Here is a 25028-nt window from a genome sequence, read left to right on the forward strand (position 1 = left end):
ACTGTAAAGTCTTATACCATAGGAATCAAGGAAGAGGATGTTGTTTGGTGGCCAGTATCATCTTTCTACAACATAACTGCACTCGTGTATTAACAGGGTTCTTTATTTAAAGAGATAGCTGATAGTTAACTTTAATAGCGTCCATGTGTTGTGATATAAGCTCTTCAAATGATAATCCCCATTCGCCTCACAGCTGGTGAAGTATGAGTCCTGCTACACCATGAATGACAGACGCCAAAGTGGGATACAAGTTGGTGCGCCAGTGACTGAGCGACTGCGCTAGTGACTGATCCCCCCGCTCAGCGGCAGCGATCAAATACTTGCTGTAGGGAGGGCGTTGGCGGTGAGTTGCTTGCGTATACTGTCTTTATACTCTCTCCTAATAGGCGCCCTTCGTCCAGCGCCAGATATCGATCTTCTTGCTACATCTTTGCCGATCTATGGGCTGGCGACAGCTTACGCCCACACAGTACCCCTTGTCCATTAGTCCAGTAGTGTGTGGATAAGTTGAAAATCTGGGTCTCGCAGTAGGCGTGATAGGGTTGTCCGTGCAATAGTGATGACAACTCTGCCCAGATGGCTCAGTTGTCGGTGCATGTGCCTAGCAAGCAGGAGATCCTGTTTCGAATTCCGGTCTGCCACAAATTTTAAACTTCCGCCATTGATTTAAATAAATGCCCACTCTCAGCCAATGTTTGTAATGCATCTCAGCTGTACCATAGCCTTCTTCGTGTTAGGAACTTATTGGCTTTCTTTCAGTTTTCTTAGGGACTGTGCATGAGGCACTCCATTGAATGTCTCTTTGTTCTTGGGGTCATATGTGAAACGCAGGTCTCGTCAGAATTAACGATGTAGCTCAAAAACTGGTCGGCATCCTTTTTGTATCAAGTAGGAAAAGTCGCTGCAGCTCGCAGTCTTTGTTCTACTGTGTTAATGGGTCAAAAGTCGGAAAATCCATTTGGCACACACTCGACTATAGTCGAAAAATTTGACGAAAAAACTGATCGTGAATTAAGGAAAGCACAAGCTAATTATATAAATAATGAAAACTCTGCCATGTGAAAGTATTGTCTCTATCCTTGATTTGAGTTGGTCATTGATAATTGAAGGTCGAACACGATGCACCGTTCGCGAACGGAAGCTTAATTCATAGGGTCTGCATAAGCTTTTCTTGTCTGTCTGTAAATTTCAACAGCACAGACTTTTTCTGCATTCAGAAACCGCATTACGCTACGCACCTCACACTTGGTGGGATCTTTTATTTTGTCACATATTTTAAAGTATCGCAAGTAAACAGGAGATGAACATCCCTGTTCGCTGTCAGTATCATGCAGGCGTCAACGATAAGGAGCGTCTATAACTCGGCGAGACGTTTCATTGGAGGATTGCATGGCTCGTCAAACCAAAACATTCTTAACTTATAAAATAGCCCTCGTCGTATAATATATTGCGTTCTGCCAGTCAAGACGCTTTCAACCCAGTCGATAAAAGTCTTATGTACCCCACACGAACAGCAGTCTCAGAATCTAAAGCGTTTAGGAAGTCCAGAAAAACCGACTGTACCTGGATAGCCTCACCCATGGAAAATACGAGGGTTGTCTAGAAAGTAAGTTCCCATCGGTCGCGAAATGGAAACCACTGGGAAAATACGGTAAAGCTTTGCATAGATGTGTTGGGCAGTGTTTCTAGTATGCCCGTCGATCGTGTCATTTCGCTCTTTTCAGTTTTGAGTGAACAGTGAGCACGTAAAGATGCGTAGGTAATAACGTCTCCCGCCAAGTACGAGTGCTTGTTTAGAGATTTCGCCTGTGTCATGCAGCCCACATAACACAACTGTCGAGCAGTTCCTTCTTCATGCAAATCCTAAGCCGCTCACTGCAGGGGCAATGAAGACGCTCCTGCACCGATGAGAAGTGTTTGATCGCCAGCAATACAGTCCGTAATTGGCTCCCCCCTGAGTTTCATCTCTGCTCACAAGAACCACGGGCTATGTAGATAACTGCCCGAAGGCTCAGGCGGCTGCTTTCTATGACGAGGATATTGGAAAGTTAATACAACACTACGACTAAACTCGTAAGTTGGAGCGGCGACTATGTAGAGAAGTAGGTGGTACCTAAGTTTTGCAAATAATAAGTTTCTGGTTTTCACTGTGGTTTCCATTTCGCGACCGATCTGAATTTACTTTCTCGACAACCCTCGTACTAAATGAAAGACTCGTGCTGGATTGTCCATGGTTTCCGTATTTTGGAATCCACGCTCGTTTCTATGCAGAAAGGTACATCACTATCTCGGTCGTTAATAGTTTTCAGTGGAAGGCCCAGTATTCATCCACACGGTTGCTACCACTCATGGAACGATAACTATGAAATATGCAACAGTTTCAGATTTCACTAATACTGGCTTCAACATGTAAGACGAAGCCGATCGACGACTTAAAAAAGATCTTTTTACCAACTGGAAGTGTTGGTCTTCAATTCAGTACACAGTTATGGAATGGCTGCGCTCTCCAAAAAGAGAGAAACCGATAAAGCGCCGTGCAGAGCCCCGATTGACATCTTCGAGACGGCAAGACCCATTGGAACCATCAGCACCTATGAAGATGTCCGACACAACTGTGCACGAAATGTCAGGATCAAGGAAGTTTCATCGACCACGACCACAGAACCCGAAAGTAAACACCTACTTTATAGAAATAGTTTAGGGCCTGTTTCTACCAACATTGTAAGGCGGTTGTATGAGAGGAAATGGCAATAATTTATGCTACACGGAGCTTGGTTCCTGAGTTCATGTTGGGAGATTTCTTTTGTCTTGTTTCGGATGGATGACATCATCTGTCTGATTGCCTTAGTAGTAGTCGGTCGCGTGGACTTCCTTGGGCTTGTACTGTTGGATGTGATGGTGCCGAGTTTTACTTTCGAGATGTCGTTTCCTGAGTGAGGTAATGTCGGCGCACAACAGAGCACATCATAGCACTCAGGGCGCCGGTAGCTACGCCTTGCTGCATCAGTAACCTCCCCTTCATCCACGTGTTGCCTCCCGCTGAATGCATCCTTCATTGAACCAAACAGTGGCGACCTGGCTGCAATGATGTGGTCCTTTGTGAGCGGCATAAGACAGATGTATTCGGTGAATAACTGTGTACACAGTCGTTTTAATTTTGACATGCGGATGCATCAGTCTTCTAGTCTGTTACGTATCTGCCAATTCGAGGGAAAAAGTACTTTTACTGCTATTTTAAGGATTACACAATAACACGTCTGTCGAGATCTGGGGACCGGTTATCGAGAATAAAAGGTGATATTAGCGAACTTGGCAAAAAAGTTAGGCTTCTCTAATTTATTAACATAGATCGCCCCTAGTGGCTCTCAATGAGTAAACTAAAACAAATTGACTAAGAAAAAAGAAAGTGTCTCACTACTTATTGAAGGCTCCTCGTACAACCATCTCTTGAAGTTACTTCTATTAATGAACAAATAAATGTTGTGGCTGTTACAATTAAATTTACCTCAAGACATGTGAGTTTCATCTTTATCTACGGTAATGATGGAAGCTGAAGAAATGAATTAAAATTTGTGCCATCTCCAGGACTTTAATCTGGGTCTCTTTGCCTACGAGGCAGGAATGCTAGCCATTTTTTTAACAAAAATGAAAAAAAGGAAAAGGATTTTGGAAGGTTTGTTTTTCTGTTTTTCATTTTTATTTTATTTTTATACAAATGGATAAAGAAAAGCCGTTCCTCTTCTGCTACATAAGCAGAATAGTAGGAAGTCGTCCGGCTACGACATAAGGATGCTCCATACCCTAGCCCGCTGCGAATTTTTTGATGACTGTCTTCTCGTTGTTGTGTTGTTTCCGTTGTTTGTTCAATCTCATAAAAAAAAGGAACTGGAAAGAGTTCCTATGGTTATCTTCTCATATCATCGATAACCCAGCTGCGAGGCGGATTATGGAATGCGCTCCAAACAAAATTAGAAAAATATTGCCTGTAATTAGGGTTCTTGACGATCGCACAATGTCGTTCCTTGAGGTAATACCAAAAATGTGGTATTGTCTTTTCCCCATTGCCGAACAAGTAGTGAACAGCGTAGCCGCTAATCCACGTCACAGTGTTCGTTTTTGCTCTCAGGAAATACATCTCATTGGGGAAAAGAAGTGATCGGGTAGTTATCCTGTTGGGAGTCGTGCGTGTGAGAAAAGCCAATATCTGGCGCACCAAACACTAAACGTCATTTGCCGACCCGCATTCGAAACGGTGTTCATCTGAGTCAGTCGCTTGGCATGTGGCACACAAGGGCGAATCGGCGAGGTGGATGTGATGTAGGCGGAACAGGCAAAACTGTTTCCCATTAACAGTTACGTTCCATGCAGATTCTATGTCAGTATCAAGGGTGGTGGCATTCACTGCCTGCCACACAGTACGCCACTTTGTAGTGGGGTGTTTGCTGTCAATCACATTCGGAGCCATTACATCACCACAGCACTGTAAGTATCATTCCTACAAGTCCCAACTCCAATGCCCTCGCCTACAGCTGAGGTACAGGATTTCTCCTTTACGTCCAACGCTGGGGTACTACTCCAGTTTTGGATAGCATTGCAATAGTAACGACTAAGACGCGGAAAATAAGCTGAAGATATGAAGTTTTTGTGGGGAGGGGGATTGGGCTTGAGTAGTCCGTGCAGGAATATTGACTATAATTCTGCGGTGGTGTAATGGCTAGCATTCCTGCGTACTGGGCAGGGAGACCTGGGCCATGTAAAGATATTTTAATTCATTTCTTCAGCTTCCATTATTATCGTAAATGTTATGCCATTAGAATCTGTCGTCGTTTTAGTAGTTGTTCTTTATATGTATAGGTGCAAGGTTCTGTTGATTGGGAATAACGCCCCAATTCACACTGACTTACCGGCAGCACCTCAGGGTTTGATGTCAGCGTACAACTGAAGTTACAACGATTAGGAGGCGAAGACCAGTTAGGGGCAGGTCGAGTGGTACCTTATCATCGTGGCTGCGCCGCTAGTAGCACTACATAAAAAACTAGTGTCCCAGTATTTACCGTAGGTCGTGTAGAGCTACTCGCAGTCGAATTGCAATTACAATTAGTCGCGAGAGCAGGAGGAGAGGCCTCCCGGAGCGCACGTGCCACGTACCACGGCTCACGCGCGCGGCTGCTCGTTAATCGGCGAACCACCAGCTCTGCCAGCCACCTATTAGCAGCCGCTCTCCTACCCCTCCCGCCCCCCCCCCCACTTTATTAATAGGAGTGCGCGCACCTCCCCCGCCCCTCCCCGCCCATTGATGTAATTCCTGATTGGTTTAGCGGCTCGCTCAATCACGCTCGTCGTGTCCTCGCCGTTCCGTCGCTGGCGCCTAGCTGTCGGCCCAGCTTCCTCTACCCCGTCGCCGAAGCCTTTTTAAGACATCACGGCGCTTCACTTCGCCTAAAAGGTAAGTGTCTCACCGCCGAGAAACGTTTTCGACAGTAATTACATCTCGTTGCTTCCATAGAGCTGGAAATTGGGGACGTCAGTCACGTCTCATATTTTTTAATGCAGAACAAAAATTAATCTCTTGCAGCTTTCATTCTAATCAGCTTTGTTCATACTTTAAGTTACAGGCAAACGATTTTGAAGAAATTACGGTTACATATTCAGGCACATCGATAACAGTGCTGAAGAGCCCGAAGAGGAACCTCCATTGCCTTTGAAATCGACTCTAAATAAGTTAGGACAGTAAACACAGCTGACGGAATAGAAATAATACGATAACAGACTCTATTCTGCACAACAGTGTGGACTTTCTTCTCGTGTGATGCTCTGGCTCCAAAACTGTTAAACAATGTTAGTTCCACTAATAACCTACAGCAGTACTGTAGTCGACAAAAGAGGTAGATTTACAACACTTTAATTACCCCCTTACCCTGCCCCGAATTTACGATATTTCCGAACCGTGCCAAAAGCTTCATACTGATAGCCCTCCCTCGCCCCCAACCCCCTTGAGCGTTTGAGACAGGACGTAAATAATTAAAAAACGATCTTTCAAACATATTTTCATTTTGTAGCGCACATCTTTCTGAAGAGCTTGATTTACAGGGTGGTCCATTGATAGTGACCGGGCCAAATATCTCACGAAATAATCATCAAACGATAAAACTACAAAGAACAAAACTCGTCTAGCTTGAAGGGGACACCCAGATGGCGCTATGGTTGGCCCGCTAGATGGCACTGCCATAGGTCAAACGGATATAAACTGCGTTTTTAAAAAAAAATAGGAACCCCATTTTTATTACATTTTCGTGTAGTACGTAAAGAAATATGAATGTTTTAGTTGGACCACTTTTTTCGCTTTGTGAGACATGGCGCTGTAATAGTCACAAACGTATAAGTACGGGGTATTACGTAACATTGCGCCAGTGCGGACGGTATTTGCTTCGTGATACAGTACCCGTGTTAAAATGTAGCGTTTATCAATTGCGGAAGAGGTCGATATCCTGTTGATGTATGACTATTATTATCAAAATGCCCAACGGGCGAGTGCTATGTATGCTGCTCGGTATCCTGGACATCATCCGGACCGTTCGCCGGATAGTTACGTTATTTAAGGAAACGGGACGTCTTCAGCCACATGTGAAACGTCAACCACGACCTGCAACAAATGATGATACCCAAGTAGGTGTTTTAGCCGCTGTCGCGGCTAATCCGCACATCAGTTGCAGACAAATTGCGAGAGAATCGGGAATTTCAAAAACGTCGGTGTTGAGAATGCTACATCAACATCGACTGCACCCGTACCATATTTCTATGCACCAGGAATTGCAGGCGTCTACTTTAAACGTCATGTACAGTTCTGCCACTGGGCACAAGAGAAATTACGGGACGATGACAGATTTTTTGCACGCCTTCTATTTAGCGGCATTATGGGAGGAAGGATAATTGGCCCCCATTTTATAGGTGGCAATCTAAATGGTGCAATGTATGCTGATTTCCTACGTAATGTTCTACCGATGTTACTGCAAGATGTTTCACTGCATGAAAGAATGGCGATGTACTTCCAACATGATGGATGGTTCAAATGGTTCAAATGGCTCTGAACACTATGGGACTTAACTGCTGTGGTCATCAGTCCCCTATAACTTAGAACTACTGAAACCTAACTAAGCGAAGGACATCACACACATCCATTCCCGAGGCAGGATTCGAACCTGCGACCGTAGCGGTCACGCGGCTCCAGACTGTAGCGCCTAGAACCGCACGGTCACTCCGGCCGGCCATGATGGATGTCCGGCATATAGCTCGCGTGCGGTTGAAGCGGTATAATAGCATATTTCATGACAAGTGGATTGGTCGTCGAAGCATCATTTCATGTCCCGCACGTTCACTGGATCTAACGTCCCCGGATTTCTTTTTGTGAGGAAAGTGGAAGCATATTTGCTGTCATGATGCACCGATAACGCCTGACAACATGCGTCAGCGCATTGTCAACGCATGTGCGAGTATTACGGAAGGCGAACTACTCGCTGTTGAGAGGAATATCGTTACACGTATTGCCAAATGCAATGAGGTTAACGGACACCATTTTGAGCATTTATAGCATTCATGTAGTATTTACAAGTAATCATGCTGTAACAGATTGCGTTCTCAGAAATGATAAGTTCACAAACGTACATGTACCACATTGGAACAACCGAAATAAAATATTCAACGTACCTACGTTCTGTATTTTAATTTAAAGAACCTACCTGCTACCACCCTTTCGTCTAAAACTGTGAGCCACATGTTTGTGACCATTACAGCGCCATCTATCCCAAAGCGATAAAATTGGTCCAACTAAAACATTCATATTCCTTTACGTACTACACGAATATGTAATAAAAAATGGGGGTTCCTATATTTAAAAAAATGCGTTTCATATCCGTTTGACCTATGGCAGCGCCATCTAGTGGACCAACCATAGCGCCATCTGGTTTCCCCCTTAAAGCTACACAAGTTTCGTTCTTTGTTGTTTTTTCGTTAGACGCTTATTTCGTGAGATATTAGGCCCGGTCACGATCAATGGACCACCCTGTATGAAGAGATATTCGAGCGCGCACGGAGGCTTTCCGGCAGTCATTCTTCCCGCGAACCATACGCGACTGGAACAGAAAAGGGAGATAATGACAGTGCACGTGAAGTGCCCTCCGCCACACACCGTTGGGTGGCTTGCGGAGTACAGATGTAGTAGATGTAGATATAGAAGCATATATGTTCGGGGGAAGACATGCTCTTTGGTCTTAATTGTACCAAAGTGCGGTGCCAAGCCTCTTCACACAGCATTCTTCTATTGCACGTCACTGTATTTAGCTTTGTGGAGTTCAGATGAGTATATTTTGTAAAGGGAGACATCAAACCTATATTCAGAACAATGGAAATTGAAATGTCCCAGTTAGCCGATTTGGCAGCCTATCCCCCCTTAAAAAAAAACTCACAATTAATACTGGGTGGGATTATTTGTGACTGGGGAAATAAGAACTCTTCAGAAAATTTGCACTCTTTATTGCCTATTAGCTAATAAATTTCTCTTTTTTGTGACATAAAATTAAATATAGTAAACATAAAACCAGTAAAGACAAGAGACAAGCAAGACAGTACACATTTATTCGCTCCTTAGGTCCCAGCATTTTCTTCTCTTTAATATTGCTATAGCTTTATACGAAGTGCTTCCTTTTCTGCGGAACAATCTGTTACCTCATCAAAGTTCGTCCAACGTTTTGCTACATGAAAAACCAAAATGTCATTCGCAAATAGTGCCCAAGAGTGGTGTGGTTTCTCAGTTTGATTGCGTCTGTTTTGTCACTGTCTGCTTGGTGAAACGAAACAGGCCTTTCTAATATTGCACCAGTTGTAATACACAGCGAGAAAGCGAGACTGTTTTGGCCCAAACGTTCATTCTTATCTACCTCATTTAAAAAAATAACGCGACAGAATATAATTCACGGTGTACGAATATCAAATTCCTGTTAGGCCTCCTATAAGCAAAAAGTTTTATGTTTGGACAGAGTTTCACATATCATTCATATGCTCCAGTTTCTCAAGCATGAGATCAAAAGTAGTAGTACGAAATTTTTATAAAAATTTGGAATCGTCATATTCTTCCACATAATTTGTGAGATGTCCTCGTTTCTTCTCATTCCTCGTTCAGACAATCTTGTCATCACTGCTTCTCTGATTATTCTGAAATTGTCAGAACTTATTCTCCGGTTAACTTATCTAACCGTGCCACCTGTTTAGTTACACCGCGTTTATTCTCCGGTCCCTCGGACATAGGTGTGTGCGTGTGTGTGTGTGTGTGTGTGTGTGTGTGTGTGTGTGTGTGTGTGTGTGTGTGTGTTGTCCTTATCGTAAGTTAGTTTAATTTAGATTAAGTAGTGTTTAAGTCTAGGGACCGATGACCTCAGCAGTTTGGTCCCATAGGAGCTCTCAACAAATTACTCTCTGGATAGGCGACATTACGTGTTCGTACAACGAGTTTTCCGCGCTATTCCGAGAATAGAACTTAAGCGATTGCTAACTGGGGACTGTAAAACTGGCCCTTAGTAGTGTAACCTTCTGGTAAAATTTTTCTGCCAAAATCAATATGTAATCTTTCTTACCCGTTATTCCTGTTAATCATATATTTCCTCTCTGGCAGTCTGAATCTATGGATTTCGCTAATAATTATAACAACGCTGATCAGTCGCATACCAACCTACTGTGTGTGTGTGGTTTCCCAAGAGACAAAACTGCTCAGGTCATCGGTCCCTAGACTTACACACTATTTAAACTAACTTATGCTAAGACCGAGGGAGGACTCGAACCTCCGGCGGGAGAGCCCGCACAATCCGTGACATGGCGCCTTCAACCACGCGGCCACTCCGAGCGGCTCCAATCAACCACGTAAACAGCGATTGACATTCATCTGTTAGGGTTTATTCAGCTCAGCTCGTATAGCCCCGTCCCCTTTTGACTGTGGGAATGTTTTGCAGTTCTAGACGCAACGGGGATTCCCCTGGCAGAGACATCACATACACTATGCACACACTCAAAAATGAACTTATGATTGATCAGAAGTCAGCTTACAATGTGTTCAAAAAAAAAAAACTGAGATGCTTTTCAAAATCATGTGAGTAATCGTAATGCCAGAGTGCGCTGGATTCTAGACGCTTTGTCAAACAAGACTTTATCTTCAAGAATATGAATTTGGCGCCCCCTGCCGTTCTGGGGCAGATTCCTATGTTTTCCCCTCCCCTCCCCCTTCCCCTCCCTAGATCCGGGTCTGGTGTTACCTACTACACTAACTCACGCAGTACTCTCACAACACAGTCCAGTGGTTCAAAACGATTCACATGTGGCAAAAAACTAACGTATAAGTTCAGCATATCACTGTCCTTCTGCATATTTAAGAAACTCGAAACAATTAAGATATAGCGCAAAATAATCAGTAATCCCGTCAACACTGCTCTGATAACCAGTCGTTGTTCATAGGACTCAATAATCACTGTGGTCCTCTAATAAGTACGCACTCGAAAGTTATTAGTAATAACTGTCACTGAAGTCATGAATTAAACGAAGAAAACGAACTGTACGCAGTATATGCGAATATTTCAGAATATTGGCTATCGGGCTACGGCACATTGCTCACGACAAAAGACACAGGTGTCCTCTCAGCTGCAGACTATCTGACCTCAGATGTGTTAGGTCTGTTGCCTATGAATACTACTCGTTTTGTGACCCACAAAATATTTAACTTTCTAATTAGTTAGTTAATTAAAAATGGTGCGCGTCAAATGGAACAGAAAAGTGTACAGCAAAATTATAGTATCCAAGTTCAGAATGTACCAGTAATTTTGGCATAATATGTAATTGGATTTAGCAATGGTCTAAAGCTTTAATGTTAATTAATTCGGAAGATAATTAGTTTCAGACAATTTTAGATTACCTTACGGAAAAATTGGGGATAAGTACTTTCAAATGATAAGAGTAAATATGCCGAAATATATTTCCTACGGCTCACTAAATATGAATCATCGTACTTTATTCACCACTTCAGTTAACAATATTTAGAAATTAAGAAATTTTCTGAGTTAACTAATTACATCTGTGCAACTACAATTAGCAAGTAGTGCACTGAAGAGCCAAAGAAACTGGTACACCTGCCTAATATCGTGTAGGGCCCCCGCGGGCACGCAAAAGTGCCGCAATACGACGTTGCAGGACAGATCTTTGGGAAGAATTAGAGATCTGTAAACATGTTGGTGGCAAAGATGGGAATTTACTAGATGACCAGCTGCAGCTTGCTTGTAGACAAGTTTTCGATGGTTTCAAACCCATACTGTTCGCAAAAAATCTTCCTACGACTGCCGGTAGCCTTCGTGAGTGGTTCACTTCCTCAAAATTCTATTATACAATTTCTGTGCATACAGTTTTGATTGTCAGTTCATATTGTACTAGGTTGTTGATACTACCAACTTTTGTTACGTCTGACACTATTCAGAGACCTAGGAAGTTTTGCTCTTTACTGTCATTATGTTTAATTGCTTTTTGTATATGCACTGGCAGTTTTACTTCCCGTACGATGGAGTACTGTAGGTGATATTATTATCATTGCTGTCCTTATGCTTGTAATAACGTACTGATGCACAGATATCACTATTTCCGTATGATACTTTACTGAGAGTCCAGTAAGGATCTTGGTTTATGCCAGTATACTACATTTGATTGTCTTTTTGTAAATATTATTCTATACTCGTTAATTTGCGTGATGCATTTCTGCTAGTAATTTGAATGTTCTTACGCTTGTTGACCGTTCAGCGTACATGTTTATCGGCGCATGCTCCTCAGGACTTGTTTTTCTGGTATCAGCGCTCTCACGCTCCCTCAGTCGGCATGTAGCTACTAACAGAGTCTATTATTCTAAGTGACTGGTTTTACTAATGGGACAAGCCCTTGATTCCAGGGACCTTAGTTTTTACATTGACATACAGACCGGTTCAAATGGTTCAAATGGCTCTGAGCACTATGGCACTCAACTGCTGTGGTCATTAGTCCACTAGAACTTAGAACTACTTAAACCTAACTAACCTAAGGACATCACACACATCCATTTCCGAGGCAGGATTCGAACCTGCGACCGTAGCAATCGCACGGTTCCGGACTGCGCGCCTAGAACCGCGAGACCACCGCGGCCGGCATACAGAACGGTAAAAAGCATGTCATGTGGAGGCAGCATTTACTGAATGGATTGCTAATGTCAAGTTTGTAAGTGCTACTTGCCCTATGGTGATACGTACCATGTTGTCTGTGATATTCTTACACTAGTTGTAGAGAGAAGCTTCTGATAGGCACCGAACACAGGTGCGTGCCGTTTTTATTATAAGTTATTGCATTGTATGCATGTTTGTCCTTCTGAAGGAGACGGGTTTAAATCCATCGAAACTGTGGTCAACGTCATTTTAAAACCTCCATTTATTGCAACTGGTCGGCTGTCTTTTATTCCTGCTGTTCTGTAACCGTTGCTGTAGCGCAGCCATGGTCAAAATATTGAACGTGGTGATTTATAATTCGGCTGCCAAGAAGAGGTTTCGAAGAGTATGTCGTATGAAAAGCCACAGTTACTTAAATCTGATCAAAGCCCCCTCCAGGTACTGTAAATCTTTGTAATTGTAATATTAGACTTGAATCAGTTTTTCGTAAAGTGTTTGCAGCAAACGTGTCTACTAATATAACACGAGTGAGGTTTATATCTTTGACCTGTATCACCTCACCCGTCTTAGGATCCGATTCCTAATCCCAATTGTAAACGCTCCAGAAAGTGTTTAACTTCATTTACTAACAAACCATTGCTTAGCTTTCCTAAAAGACGTAGTACTGTGTATGATCGCATGGCATTGCTGGCCGGGAGGCCCCACCCGGGGAAGTTCGGCGGCCCAGATCGAGTCTTACTTCAGACGACGCCACGCTGGGCGACTCGTGTGCCGGTGATGAGGATGAAATGACGATGAGGACAACACAACACCCAGTCCACGAGCGGAGAAAAATCTCCAAACCGGCAGGGAATCGAACCCGGGCACGCTGCATGAGAGGCAAGCACATCACCATCCGGCTAAGCTGGCGGACTAGTACTGTGTATATTTTATTAGCTGTGCATATTTGTACGTGAATTGTGAAGAGGGTTGTGGGCCATATTAGTTTAAAGACCTTCCTCATGTTCTATGCATAATGCAGGTTTATAATGAAAAAAATTGTGTATACACTCCTGGAAATGGAAAAAAGAACACATTGACACCGGTGTGTCAGACCCACCATACTTGCTCCGGACACTGCGAGAGGGCTGTACAAGTAATGATCACACGCACGGCACAGCGGACACACCAGGAACCGCGGTGTTGGCCGTCGAATGGCGCTAGCTGCGCAGCATTTGTGCACCGCTGCCGTCAGTGTCAGCCAGTTTGCCGTGGCATACGGAGCTCCATCGCAGTCTTTAACACTGGTAGCATGCCGCGACAGCGTGGACGTGAACCGTATGTGCAGTTGACGGACTTTGAGCGAGGGCGTATAGTGGGCATGCGGGAGGCCGGGTGGACGTACCGCCGAATTGCTCAACACGTGGGGCGTGAGGTCTCCACAGTACATCGATGTTGTCGCCAGTGGTCGGCGGAAGGTGCACGTGCCCGTCGACCTGGGACCGGACCGCAGCGACGCACGGATGCACGCCAAGACCGTAGGATCTTACGCAGTGCCGTAGGGGACCGCACCGCCACTTCCCAGCAAATTAGGGACACTGTTGCTCCTGGGGTATCGGCGAGGACCATTCGCAACCGTCTCCATGAAGCTGGGCTACGGTCTCGCACACCGTTAGGCCGAATTCCGCTCACGCCCCAACATCGTGCAGCCCGCCTCCAGTGGTGTCGCGACAGGCGTGAATGGAGAGACGAATGGAGACGTGTCGTCTTCAGCGATGAGAGTCGCTTTTGCCTTGGTGCCAATGATGGTCGTATGCGAGTTTGGCGCCGTGCAGGTGAGCGCCACAATCAGGACTGCATACGACCGAGGCACACAGGGCCAACACCCGGCATCATGCTGCGGGGAGCGATTCCTACTTTGGCCGTACACCTCTGGTGATCGTCGAGGGTACACTGAATAGTGCACGGTACATCCAAACCGTCATCGAACCCATCGTTCTACCATTCCTAGACCGTCAAGGGAACTTGCTGTTCCAACAGGACAATGCACGTCCTCATGTATCCCGTGCCACCCAAAGTGCTCTAGAAGGTGTAAGTCAACTACCCTGGCCAGCAAGATCTCCGGATCTGTCCCCCATTGAGCATGTTTGGGACTGGATGAAGCGTCGTCTCACGCGGTCTGCACGTCCAGCACGAACGCTGGTCCAACTGAGGCGCCAGATGGAAATGACATGGCAAGCCGTTCCACAGGACTACATCCAGCATCTCTACGATCGTCTCCATGGGAGAATAGCAGCCTGCATTGCTGCGAAAGGTGGATATACACTGTACTAGTGCCGACATTGTGCATGCTCTGTTGCCTGTGTCTATGTGCCTGTGGTTCTGTCAGTGTGATCATGTGATGTATCTGACCCCAGGAATGTGTCAATAAAGTTTCCCCTTCCTGGGACAATGAATTCACGGTGTTCTTATTTCAATTTCCAGGAGTGTATAATGAAACTTCCTGACAGATTAAAACTGTATGCCGGGCCAGGAATCGAACCTGAGACCTTTGTATTTGGCGGGCAAGTGCTCTGTCGACTGAACCACCCAAGTACGATGCATCACCCGTCCTCGCAGCCTTATTTCAGCTGCCGCCCATCTCCCATCCTGCAAACTTCTCACGGGTTCTTCTGGGTAATTTGCAGGATTAACACTCCTATAAGAAAGGATACTGTAGAGACCTGTCGTACCCACAGCCTGGGGCACTGATTCCAGGATGAAGTTTCACTCTGCAGCGGAGTGTGCACTCGTATGAAAGTAGAGTACTTGGCTGCGAAATTCAACCCTTCCAGGATCGACCATCCGCCCAGCAGACGTTTTTAATCTGCCAGGAAGTTTCGTACACTATGTGATGAAACGTACACGGACTCGTCCTGTACCTGAAAGAGAGGAAATGAATTTTTAGGTAAGAAATAAAGAGGCGCGGCGTGTACTCACCAGCAGCGTGGCGCGCTCCTCGTCGCGCGGGCAGACGGGCGACGGCGAGTTGCGGGGGTTCTTGTAGACGCGGCCGTCGTCGTCCACCTCCTCGCTGGACGCCGACGAGTCCGCCAGGTCCTCCGGGCGCGCGCGCCGCGGGTGCCGGCTCTCTGCAACACGACACGCGCTCAGCTACACGTGTCCTGCCGGCATTTCCAGAGCTGCGAGCGAAACGGACGCTCATTTTCTGTACAGAGGGCGCGGATGTTGACTATTACGTTCACATCTTAAAATGTTCGCGATAATGAATAAAGGATGAGCCCACCTTTAGGCAAATGGAAATATTACACTACTGGCCATTAAAACTTCCACACCAAGAAGAAATGCATCTGATAAACGGGTATTCATTCGACAAATAGATTACACTGGAACTGACATGTAATTACATTTTCACGCAATTTGGCTGCATAGAACTTGAGAAATCAGTACCCGGAACAACCAACTGTGGCCCTAATAACGGCCTTGATACGTCTGGGCATTGAGTCAAAGAGAACTCGGATGGCGTGTACAGGTACAGCTGCCCATGCGTCTTCAACGCAATACCACAGTTCATCATGAGTAGTGACTGGCGTATTGTGACGAGCCAGTTGCTCGGCCACCAGTGACCAGTCTTTTCAATTGGTCAGAGATCTGGAGAATGTGCTGGCCAGGGCAGCAGTCGAACATTTTCTGTATGCAGAAAGGCCCGTACAGGACCTGCAACATGCGGTCGTGCATTATCCTGTTGAAATGTAGGGTTTCGCACGGATTGAATGAAGGGTAGAGCCACTGGTCGAAACACATCTGAAATGTAACGTCCACAGTTCAAAGTGCCGTCAATGCGAACGCGAGGTGATCGAGACGTGTACCCAATGGCACCTCATACCATCACACAAGATACGCCAGTATGGCGATGACGAATACACGCTTCCAATGTGCGTTCACTGTGATGTCGCCAAACACGAATGCGACCATCGTGATGCTGTAAACAGAACCTGGATTCGTCCGAAAAAATGACTTTTTGCCATTCGTGCACACAGGTTCGTCGTTGAGTATACCATCGCAGCCGCTCCTGGCTGTGATGCAGCGTCAAGGGTAACCGCAGCCATGGGCACCGATCTGACAGTCCATGCTGCTGCAAACGTCGTCGAACTGTTCGTGCAGATGGTTGTCGTCTTGCAAAAGTCCCCATCTGTTGACTCAGGGATAGAGACTTGGCTACAAGATCCGTTACACCCATGCGGATAAGATGCTAGTGATACGAGGCCGTTGGGATCCAGCACAACGTTCCGTATTACCCTCCTGAACCCACCGACTCCATATTCTGCTGACAGTCATTGGATCTCGACGAACGCGAGCAGCAATGTCGCGATACGATAAACCGCAATCGCGGTAGGAAACGATCTGACCTTTATCAAAGTCGGAAACGTGATAGTACGCACTTCTCCTCCTTACACGAGGCATCACAACAACGTTTCACCAGCCAACTGCTGTCTGTGTATGAGAAATCGGTTGGAGACTTTCGTCATGTCAGTACGTCGTAGGTGTGGCCACCGGTGCCAACCTTGTGTGAATGCTCTGAAAACCAATTTTTTTGCATATCACAGCATCTGCTTCCTGTCGGTTAAATTTCGCGTCTGTAGCACGTTATCTTCGTAATGTAGCTATTTTAATGACCCAAACATGTTGCACCACAGTTGTGCCCCCTTCAGTGAGTTTTTTATTATTATTTTCCTGAAACACATACATGCAAATTATATATAGGTTAAGGGAAACGATGCATCAGATTCCGTCGCCATTTAAATTGTATGTGCACTTTATTTTTTATTTTGCATTGTGTGTATCCTGTGGCTGCCAACGAAACTCGGCCACAGGTCTAAATTAGGACACCATGTCATTTACAAACACGAGGAATGTTAGAAAACTGTCTGGATCGATGTTTTGTCTATTATCCAATATTTGAAATGTATATACTGGCAAAAATTCGTAGCATATGCTCGTTTCTGTCCTTACCATTGCAGTATTTTTCTAGTCTTTTGCTGTGTGTATCCAACGAGATTTTGTGTAGCTTAGTTGAGCCTGTGGACATCGAATAAAGTTTTGTAAAGCTCGGATATACCGAAATATTTCGTGTAGTTTGTTTGTTCATTGAACTGTGTTTTGTACATTGACTGTTCGTTTGTAAATACCGCTTCCTGTTATGTTGCTGTGGCTTGTAAACAGGTTTCACTGCAATAATTTACATCTCTCATGTGCTTTTGACTGTTGTTTGTTTCCTGTTTCGGTTTAGTTTAACGTCCGAAACTTTGAATCTGCCCTTTTGTGTGTGTATGTGTGTGCGGGGAAAGGGGGGGGGGGGGGGGGGAATTAGTTTTGGGGGTTGAATAGTGTTTTGTTACATAGTACTGTTCGGTCATTAATAACATTTTATCACTGTGTGGTAGCTTTCTGGATGTAGTAATTTTCTTCTGATGCTAATTTTGCAGCCAGGGGACACATACAATCTAAAATACAAAATAAAGTGCATTAAATTACAACAAAATCTCATGTATCATATTCCTTAACCTTAAAATAACTTGTCTTTATGTATTCCAGGAAAATTATAATAGAAACACCACTGAGAATGCCACAACTGTGGTGAAATATGTTCGGGCGATAAAACAAAACAATAATTTGTGTGCCTGCAAAAAAGGCACACCCATTCTTAATTCATTATCACCTTTCTGTAAGCACAGGAACTAAGCTCAAAACTCTAATATGAGACCTCAACTACTTAACTTACAACGTTCACTGTTCCATTATTTTGCTTATCAGTTAACGCAGGTCTCCCATGAAGGTACAATTCTGTACCTAGTCATCGACTGCGAACAACATAGTTAATTTTTAGGTCAGTCTGCGAGGTGTTCAGGAAGTATTTTTTAACTTCCAGCTGGGGCAATCTATCAGACCGCAGTCCGTCTAATGACGAATAGCAATAAGGGTGTTGCACGGTACGATGTGCTAAGAAATAATTGAATACGTTGCTCCGTTTCCGACTGAACTGGCATTGAAGTTAGCGTGCAAATTCGAGCGTCCTGGCAGAGATGGAGTTGCCAAACGTGTTCTTCTTTTGGTTTCGTAAAATAGAATACAGAGTGATACAAACATAGGACGTGGGACGGCAGTAAGGATCGAACCCGAGGCACAGGCTGAGGAGTCTCGCGTGCCATCATCTACGCTATGAGAACAAATGACACAAATTGTATGTGGCAAGCAGCTTTAATTTTCTCTCGCAATTGCCTTCTTTGCTAACTTCGATGTTAATTAACGCGGAAACTGCGAAAAGAATCGTATTCCTTCCCTTAACAATGATTTGTTAGCACAACCTATCGAGCAACAGCCTTACAAGCTTTTCAGGCCGTTTCTGACTTCCGTGATTACACCTTAACTTCCAAAATAGTATTATAAGTCTAATTTCCATCACATTGTAAACACGTAACATTTCATAGCTTAGTTATGTACTCTGTGTACCATAGGCTTTCAGCTATATGTGTATATTTACGTCTCATTGCCACTCTTTTCTATACAGTATTGGCTTACGCCAGGTTTTTATAAGAAATGAGATGTTATAAAGACTTAATAACGTTTTAGACAGATCAATAAACAAAAACACGCTAAAGATAGCACACATGTGCAGATACTTGTGGATAAAACAAAACAAACAACTCATATCTTATATAAGCCTGAATTATCTACGTTCTATTTTTGCAACCACGGAAAGTAAAAAGAGCTTCACCGTCCAAAAGATGAAAGAAATAGTTAATTTGGCAATGAAGAAAAGTGTAGAATCAAAAAGACCAACTTTTCAACACATCGATTGGTTTAGGCTGCAATAATTATGCACGAGATAGACTACCACGGTAAGTTTCATCAAACTAGTCTCTGAACTGAAAACCACAACAAACTTCAGCGCATATGCGAGTTATCTCTCTTTCCAATAAAGCGCTAAAATGCTTAACTCTATCAATGAAACAAAATTAAAAACAAAGTGAAAAGAATGTTGCTTTTGTCTCGTGTGTTTTGGTCCAATGCCACAGCAGGAGCGTAATTAGCATCACCTACAGCACCCCGTATTTCACAGCGTATTTAGTCTACTAGCTGATACAAAACTAACAGGAAACATGAGTATGAAACATATTTACAGCGTTGCAGTGACGTTTTCACAATGAAATTCAGTCACTTTATTAGCGATTAAAGAAGAAAGTGTCATGATAACTCGCATCCATATCCTCTAAGAAACCCGAGATACTTCAGGGTTAGATATCGACCAAATATCGTACTCTTGTTGTTATCGTAAATGTTGCCACTGTTACTGATCTAATCACTAACATAGCACTCCTTACTCCAAATCGTTACTCCATTGTTTCCGATATCGCCTTTTGATCTAAAACAGACGACGCATTCTCGTCTTATTTATAGTGGCAATGATTTCGTAGTCTTTATTTAACTTAGCTACATAGACAAAAGCCTAGATTGTGTCAGACTTTTATTGAAGCTACATCTGTTGTCCATTCCAAACCTGTGTTTGTCATTTATGGGGACATTAAAAAACTATAGTTAAATATTTCATCGTCAGTGGCATTTTAGTTCAGTCAATAGTTTTCTAGATAGCTGCATAACACTTCTGTGAACGCTTATACTTAAGTTCAGTGATAGGTCTCTGTCTTTTGTTCGTAGAAAATTTAGCAGCCTATTGCATTACTTTCCATATGTAGCGGCCATAAACTCGGCTTAAATAACGACGGATAGTAATTCTGTGACCGCTACAAAACCTGTCGGTCAAATATGTCTGGTTAAAATTATGTCATCGCTAAAATGTAAACGTTCCTTGTCTTTCCACTATTTCTGTATCTCGCTATTGCCTGTACATTTCACTACATTCACATTGCTTATTGTAATGCTCCAATCTGAATGACTAATTACTTTTTTGCTTGGGATATTAAGTTATTGACAGTAAGGACACACTACGTTATAAGACCAGGATAGATCTAAATAATACGTTAATACTTAGTAAGATAAGTCTGTCTCAAGTACAAAATCGTTTTTAAATGATTATTTAGGCGTTATGCGTTTATACATTTGACTTAAGGCACGCAATGGTGCAAAAATGGCTCTCTAGGACTTAACATCTGAGGCCATCAGTCTTCTAGACTTAGAACTACTTAAAGGTAACTCAACCTAAGGACATCACATACAGCAGGCCTGAGTGTCCGAGCGGTTCTAGACGATTCAGTCTGGAACCGTTCGATCACTACGGTCGCAGGTTCGAATCCTGCCTCGGGCATGGATGTGTTTGATGTTAGGTATGTTTAAGTAGTTTTAAGTTCTAGGGGACTGATGACCTCAGATGTTAAGTCCTATAGTGCTCAGAGCCATTTGACATCACACACATCCATGCCCGAGGCAGGATTCGAATCTGCGACCGTAGCAGCAGCGCGATTCCGGACTGAAGCGCCTAGGATGCAATGGTGCAATCTGTGGCGAGCATACCGTGCGATGCAGGGTCCCGAAACTTGTAGAGGGTACGGGCAGGTAGCGTCAGAACACTGAACACGTGAGCAGGGCAGCCTCGGATGCCGAGAGAAGTGAAACCTAATGTGAACGACGGCAAGAGATATGGGCTTGCTGTAGAAATACTGGGATAATTAACCAGGTTTCAACAGAATTCTGAGGGAAAAGGACAAGAGTGATGACCTAATAGGAGAATTATCGAACAATTATTAACTAAGTGGCGAAAGCAATAAAGTAATGTTGTGCAAACAATGGTAATGTTGCATAATAAGAGCTGATGCCGTAAAACTAACTGTAAATAGTAAGTGACAGCTCAAAAGGAGTAATTGCATATAATTGATCTCATACCAGCTGTTACCTGGTGCTTCACTCACGTATCAGTAGTAAGCAAGTAATTTTTCGAGATGTCTCTATATATAGTGGTGCAGAGACGTATTTATAAAAAATACATGCAGTTCCGATGTTATGTACAATATGAGTGTCTTTCTATTGTTTTGCTGAATGTTGAATCTAAAAGCATGCATTATATTTTCTAGTTATATTTTGTTTTAAATGCCTCGATTCATTAGATTCGTGCAGAAGTAGAATTTTTAGGAGTTTCTCTGGCTTACCTAGTACTGGATGTGAGATTTTGCCACCATAACAACATATATCAACCGTTTCACCCTTTCATTTTAATGCGTTATAGTGCCTACATACTTGATGGATACCCCTATGATGACTAATGTATGATTAACATAGTCGGTTAGTAGATCACAATCAAATGCAGTCTCACCAATAGCCTCCCACGTTCCACATGTAAAGGTACGACTCTCCGTTTGTAGCACAGACTTTAAATGTCACCGTCGTTGTGGGTCTTCAAGCGTCTTGGAAGCTGTAAGAGACGTTCGAAGCTCGGCGTCTAAAATACGACGGGCGCTTGTGTGACTGTCCTGATGCCTCTGTAGCTCTGAAGGCCTCCTGACATTCTGCTTTCAAGTTCTGGCGGGCAATAGATTGCTCTGAGGTTTGTTGGGTTCGAGTAATATGTCGCAGATTGAGTTTTCTTAGAACTAAATCAGATTTACGTCTGCGAGGCATATAATAATAGTTCTAAATATGAGTTCTTAATATGAGTCCAATTTTATTGTTGTATCTGCTCCGAAACTCTCTAGCAATGCCAGGTGGTGTAGAAACTCAAATTCATAAACCAAGCACGCAATAACCCTGGATTTGCAGTGCCATGGAATAATCAACACACACTAAGAGTCGCCTACCGTCGCGCTAGTGATACCGTATTCAAATATGTTAATAATACTCGAACAGATACAACTTTCTTGTAAGTTCGCTCGTAACTAAGTAAGTTGTAAATTATTTTATCCATTTTGGTTGGAGCATACCGCAGCTGTTTTCGTAAATTACCCTGTAATGAATACTGCAACCAGCCACAAATTTTCTTGAAATGATTTTATCATGCCATTTTTAGTTACGGGCCTGGGTCCACAGTCAAATGGTAGCGTTAACGTCTTTGCAAGTTTTACATTTGTGTCCTAAAATATAACAAATTTTTTCTGATGCATAGTTTACAAAAGATTTTACAATATCGTCCCAAAATTCAGCAAATTTTTATGCCGCTCTGTAAAGGAAATAAGTAAAATGTATAAAGCAGATGTAAGTGTAAAAATGTTGTAATTACAAGTATTTTGTTAAATTTTAGGACGAAAATGTAAAATCTTTTGTAAAATTTCAGGACACAAATGTAAAACTTGTAAAGACGTCAACGCAACAGTCTGATAATGCGTTCAAGCCCGAAGATAGTAATGGTATAATAAAATTATTTCAAGAAAAGTTGTGGCTGGTTACAGTATTTACTGCAGTGTACGTTATACATTATTATGATAGACCACGTAATGTTTATGGAATGCTTCACTATACTTCAAAGTGACAGAGATATTTGACATTATTTTTCATCATAGTCACCAAGTGTCTGTGGCACTCGGAACGTTGCACCAATCGTTCAGTTCCTCTACCATACAACTCCGCTCATTGGTCAAGGAGGCATTCGAGAAGCGCCGAGTGAACGTCGTCACGTTGGAAAATCTAAAACAGCTACGAATCAGTCCCTCGGTTGTCTGGAAACGTTCGTCTGTGTTCGGTCTCGATGGCCTTCCTCCCTTATTACCACCAGCCATATCTGAGATGGCCTGGTCAAAATTTTGACTACGGCTCGACACGACATTGCCTTTTTGGTCGTGTACCAACAGAATTTTGCTGTGAATCCGCGTGCAATTTGCAGCCTACGTCCAGTCCGCCTGCGACATAGGCATCCCGCATGACACAAGAGAGATGGGGCTGAGCCTTCATCATAGCGAGTGAAACCAAAATGGTGCGAACGAAGCCGATGCCGGAGACGAAAACACAGCCTCGGGTCTCAGCCCGCTATCCGAGCACCGCGGATCGACAGCAGCGCCAGAGGTCGCGATCAACCAGTGGACTATTTTCCTACACCACTCATGTGATCGAAAATAGTCCCAGAAGATCCATCCGCCTTATAAGTCGGTGCACCACCGAGCAGAGTGCATTTAGATACGTCGCCCGGACTTGTAGGGATCCACAACACCAGTCGCAACAGCGGTGCACCTCGACTGCTGGTAGTCGACGTTGTTATTCTTCTATTACAAGATAGGAAGTGGGATCCATACTTTGTTTCTTGCTTAATTTTTTTTGTTTCGACTACTTCATCGACATCAGCAATGTTCTTGTTTATTGTTTTTTCCCCCACTAAAATCACATTGTTGTCTCTGCTGCAGCAGATTCAGCGCAGTTTTAAACATTTTTCCGACAGAAATTGTACTGTAATGAAATTTCTACTCTGCAGTGGAGTGTGCGCTGTTGTGAAACTTCCTGGCTGTTTGCCCGCGAAACACAGAGGTCCTGAGTTCGAGTCTCGGTCCAGCACACAGTTTTAATATTCCATGGAGTTTCAAGAACTGAACTGTTCCAAACACTTCAACTTGGGAGTACGGTTTCATTCACATACTGCGACGCATCTGTTATCCGAACCATTGCAAACCTGTGTCTATCAGAACGTTTACCCTCTTCTCCTTGTGTGCTACTCTTATCACGCAATGTACGCATTTCCTTTAGGACGGCTCGTGTGAAATTCCAAACAGCAATGCTAACTCGTGGCGAGGTTTTGGCATTACGATCCTTAAAGGTTCAACTACAGCCGTATAGAAGGTAGCTTCACTGCTGCAAGCATTCTGTCCGCAAATATAACAGTACTGACACTTGTCAGAAAATGGCGGTGGAGCAACGAGGCAATATGAAACTTTTTGAGTCCTCCATCGTTTGTGGGCGACAGTTCAATCGAATTCGACACGAAAACCGAGATGCACGTTCCTGGTCATTCCTCGACGACAATGACCCAGCCCATAAATTGAAGACTGTGTGCTCGTTTTGGCCCGCAAATGGATCGCAGTCCTGGATCACCGGCCGTACTCACCGGATTTGGCCCCAGCCGACATCTTCTTCCGCAGATGGAAGTTGGCAGTCAAATAACACAATTAATATGCGAGGACATCGAAGAGAATTGTACGGCAGTAGTAAATGCAATCCCCCCCCCCCCCAAAAAAAAAAGAAAAAGACTAATGTTTCTGGTTCAAAAACTTTTAAAACGCGGAGATACTAGTCTGAATAAATACAACGACTTTGGAACATAATCGAATGCTTTCGTTTTTCATAGCCACTGTCCTAACGGAACTGTGTTATATTGTGTATAACTTACTTTTCGAAGTCCGGTTTTGTTTACTACGAGGGAAGGTCGGAAGGTAACGGACAATAATTTTATTACCAAAAGTTTAATAGGTAACAAAACAAAACAAAAAAAACACAAATGAGATTACGTCATTTACCTACTTTTCTCCATAGTCACCATCGTTCTCAACACATTTCTTCCATCGTGGTACCAGTTTCAATATTCCCTGTTCATAGAAGTCGGTTTGCTTGGAGTACAGCCAACTGTGGACTGCTAATTTCACTTCCGCATTTGTCGCAAAGCGATGACCGGCCAGGGATTTCTTCATGGAACTAAACAGATGAGACTCCGGCTGTACAAGGCCAGCACTGTGTGGAGGATGCTGGAATGCCTCCCACACAATTTTCTAGGGCGAGCTTTGTCATGAAAAAGTTTGACACCGTCAGCATTAATGTTGTGGCGTTTGTAATGAAGGATACTCAGAACTTAACCAAAGTTTTAATATAGGCTGCAGTATTCACAGTGGTGCAGTGATCAGCATACTCCAC

General features: G+C 43.7%; 1 protein-coding gene across 1 annotated transcript in view; it reads right to left on the bottom strand.

Annotated features, from left to right (window-relative positions):
- Positions 1–25028, bottom strand: part of LOC126278326 (uncharacterized) — a 1364175-nt gene that overhangs the window by 921348 nt on the left and 417799 nt on the right. Inside the window, exon 2 of the mRNA XM_049978346.1 lies at positions 15174–15325. Coding sequence (XP_049834303.1) covers positions 15174–15325 — 152 coding nt within the window. The remainder of the gene's footprint in view (positions 1–15173; positions 15326–25028) is intronic.

The sequence above is a fragment of the Schistocerca gregaria genome, chromosome 6 (assembly GCF_023897955.1).
Source record: "Schistocerca gregaria isolate iqSchGreg1 chromosome 6, iqSchGreg1.2, whole genome shotgun sequence".
NCBI classification, from domain to species: Eukaryota; Metazoa; Arthropoda; class Insecta; order Orthoptera; family Acrididae; genus Schistocerca; species Schistocerca gregaria.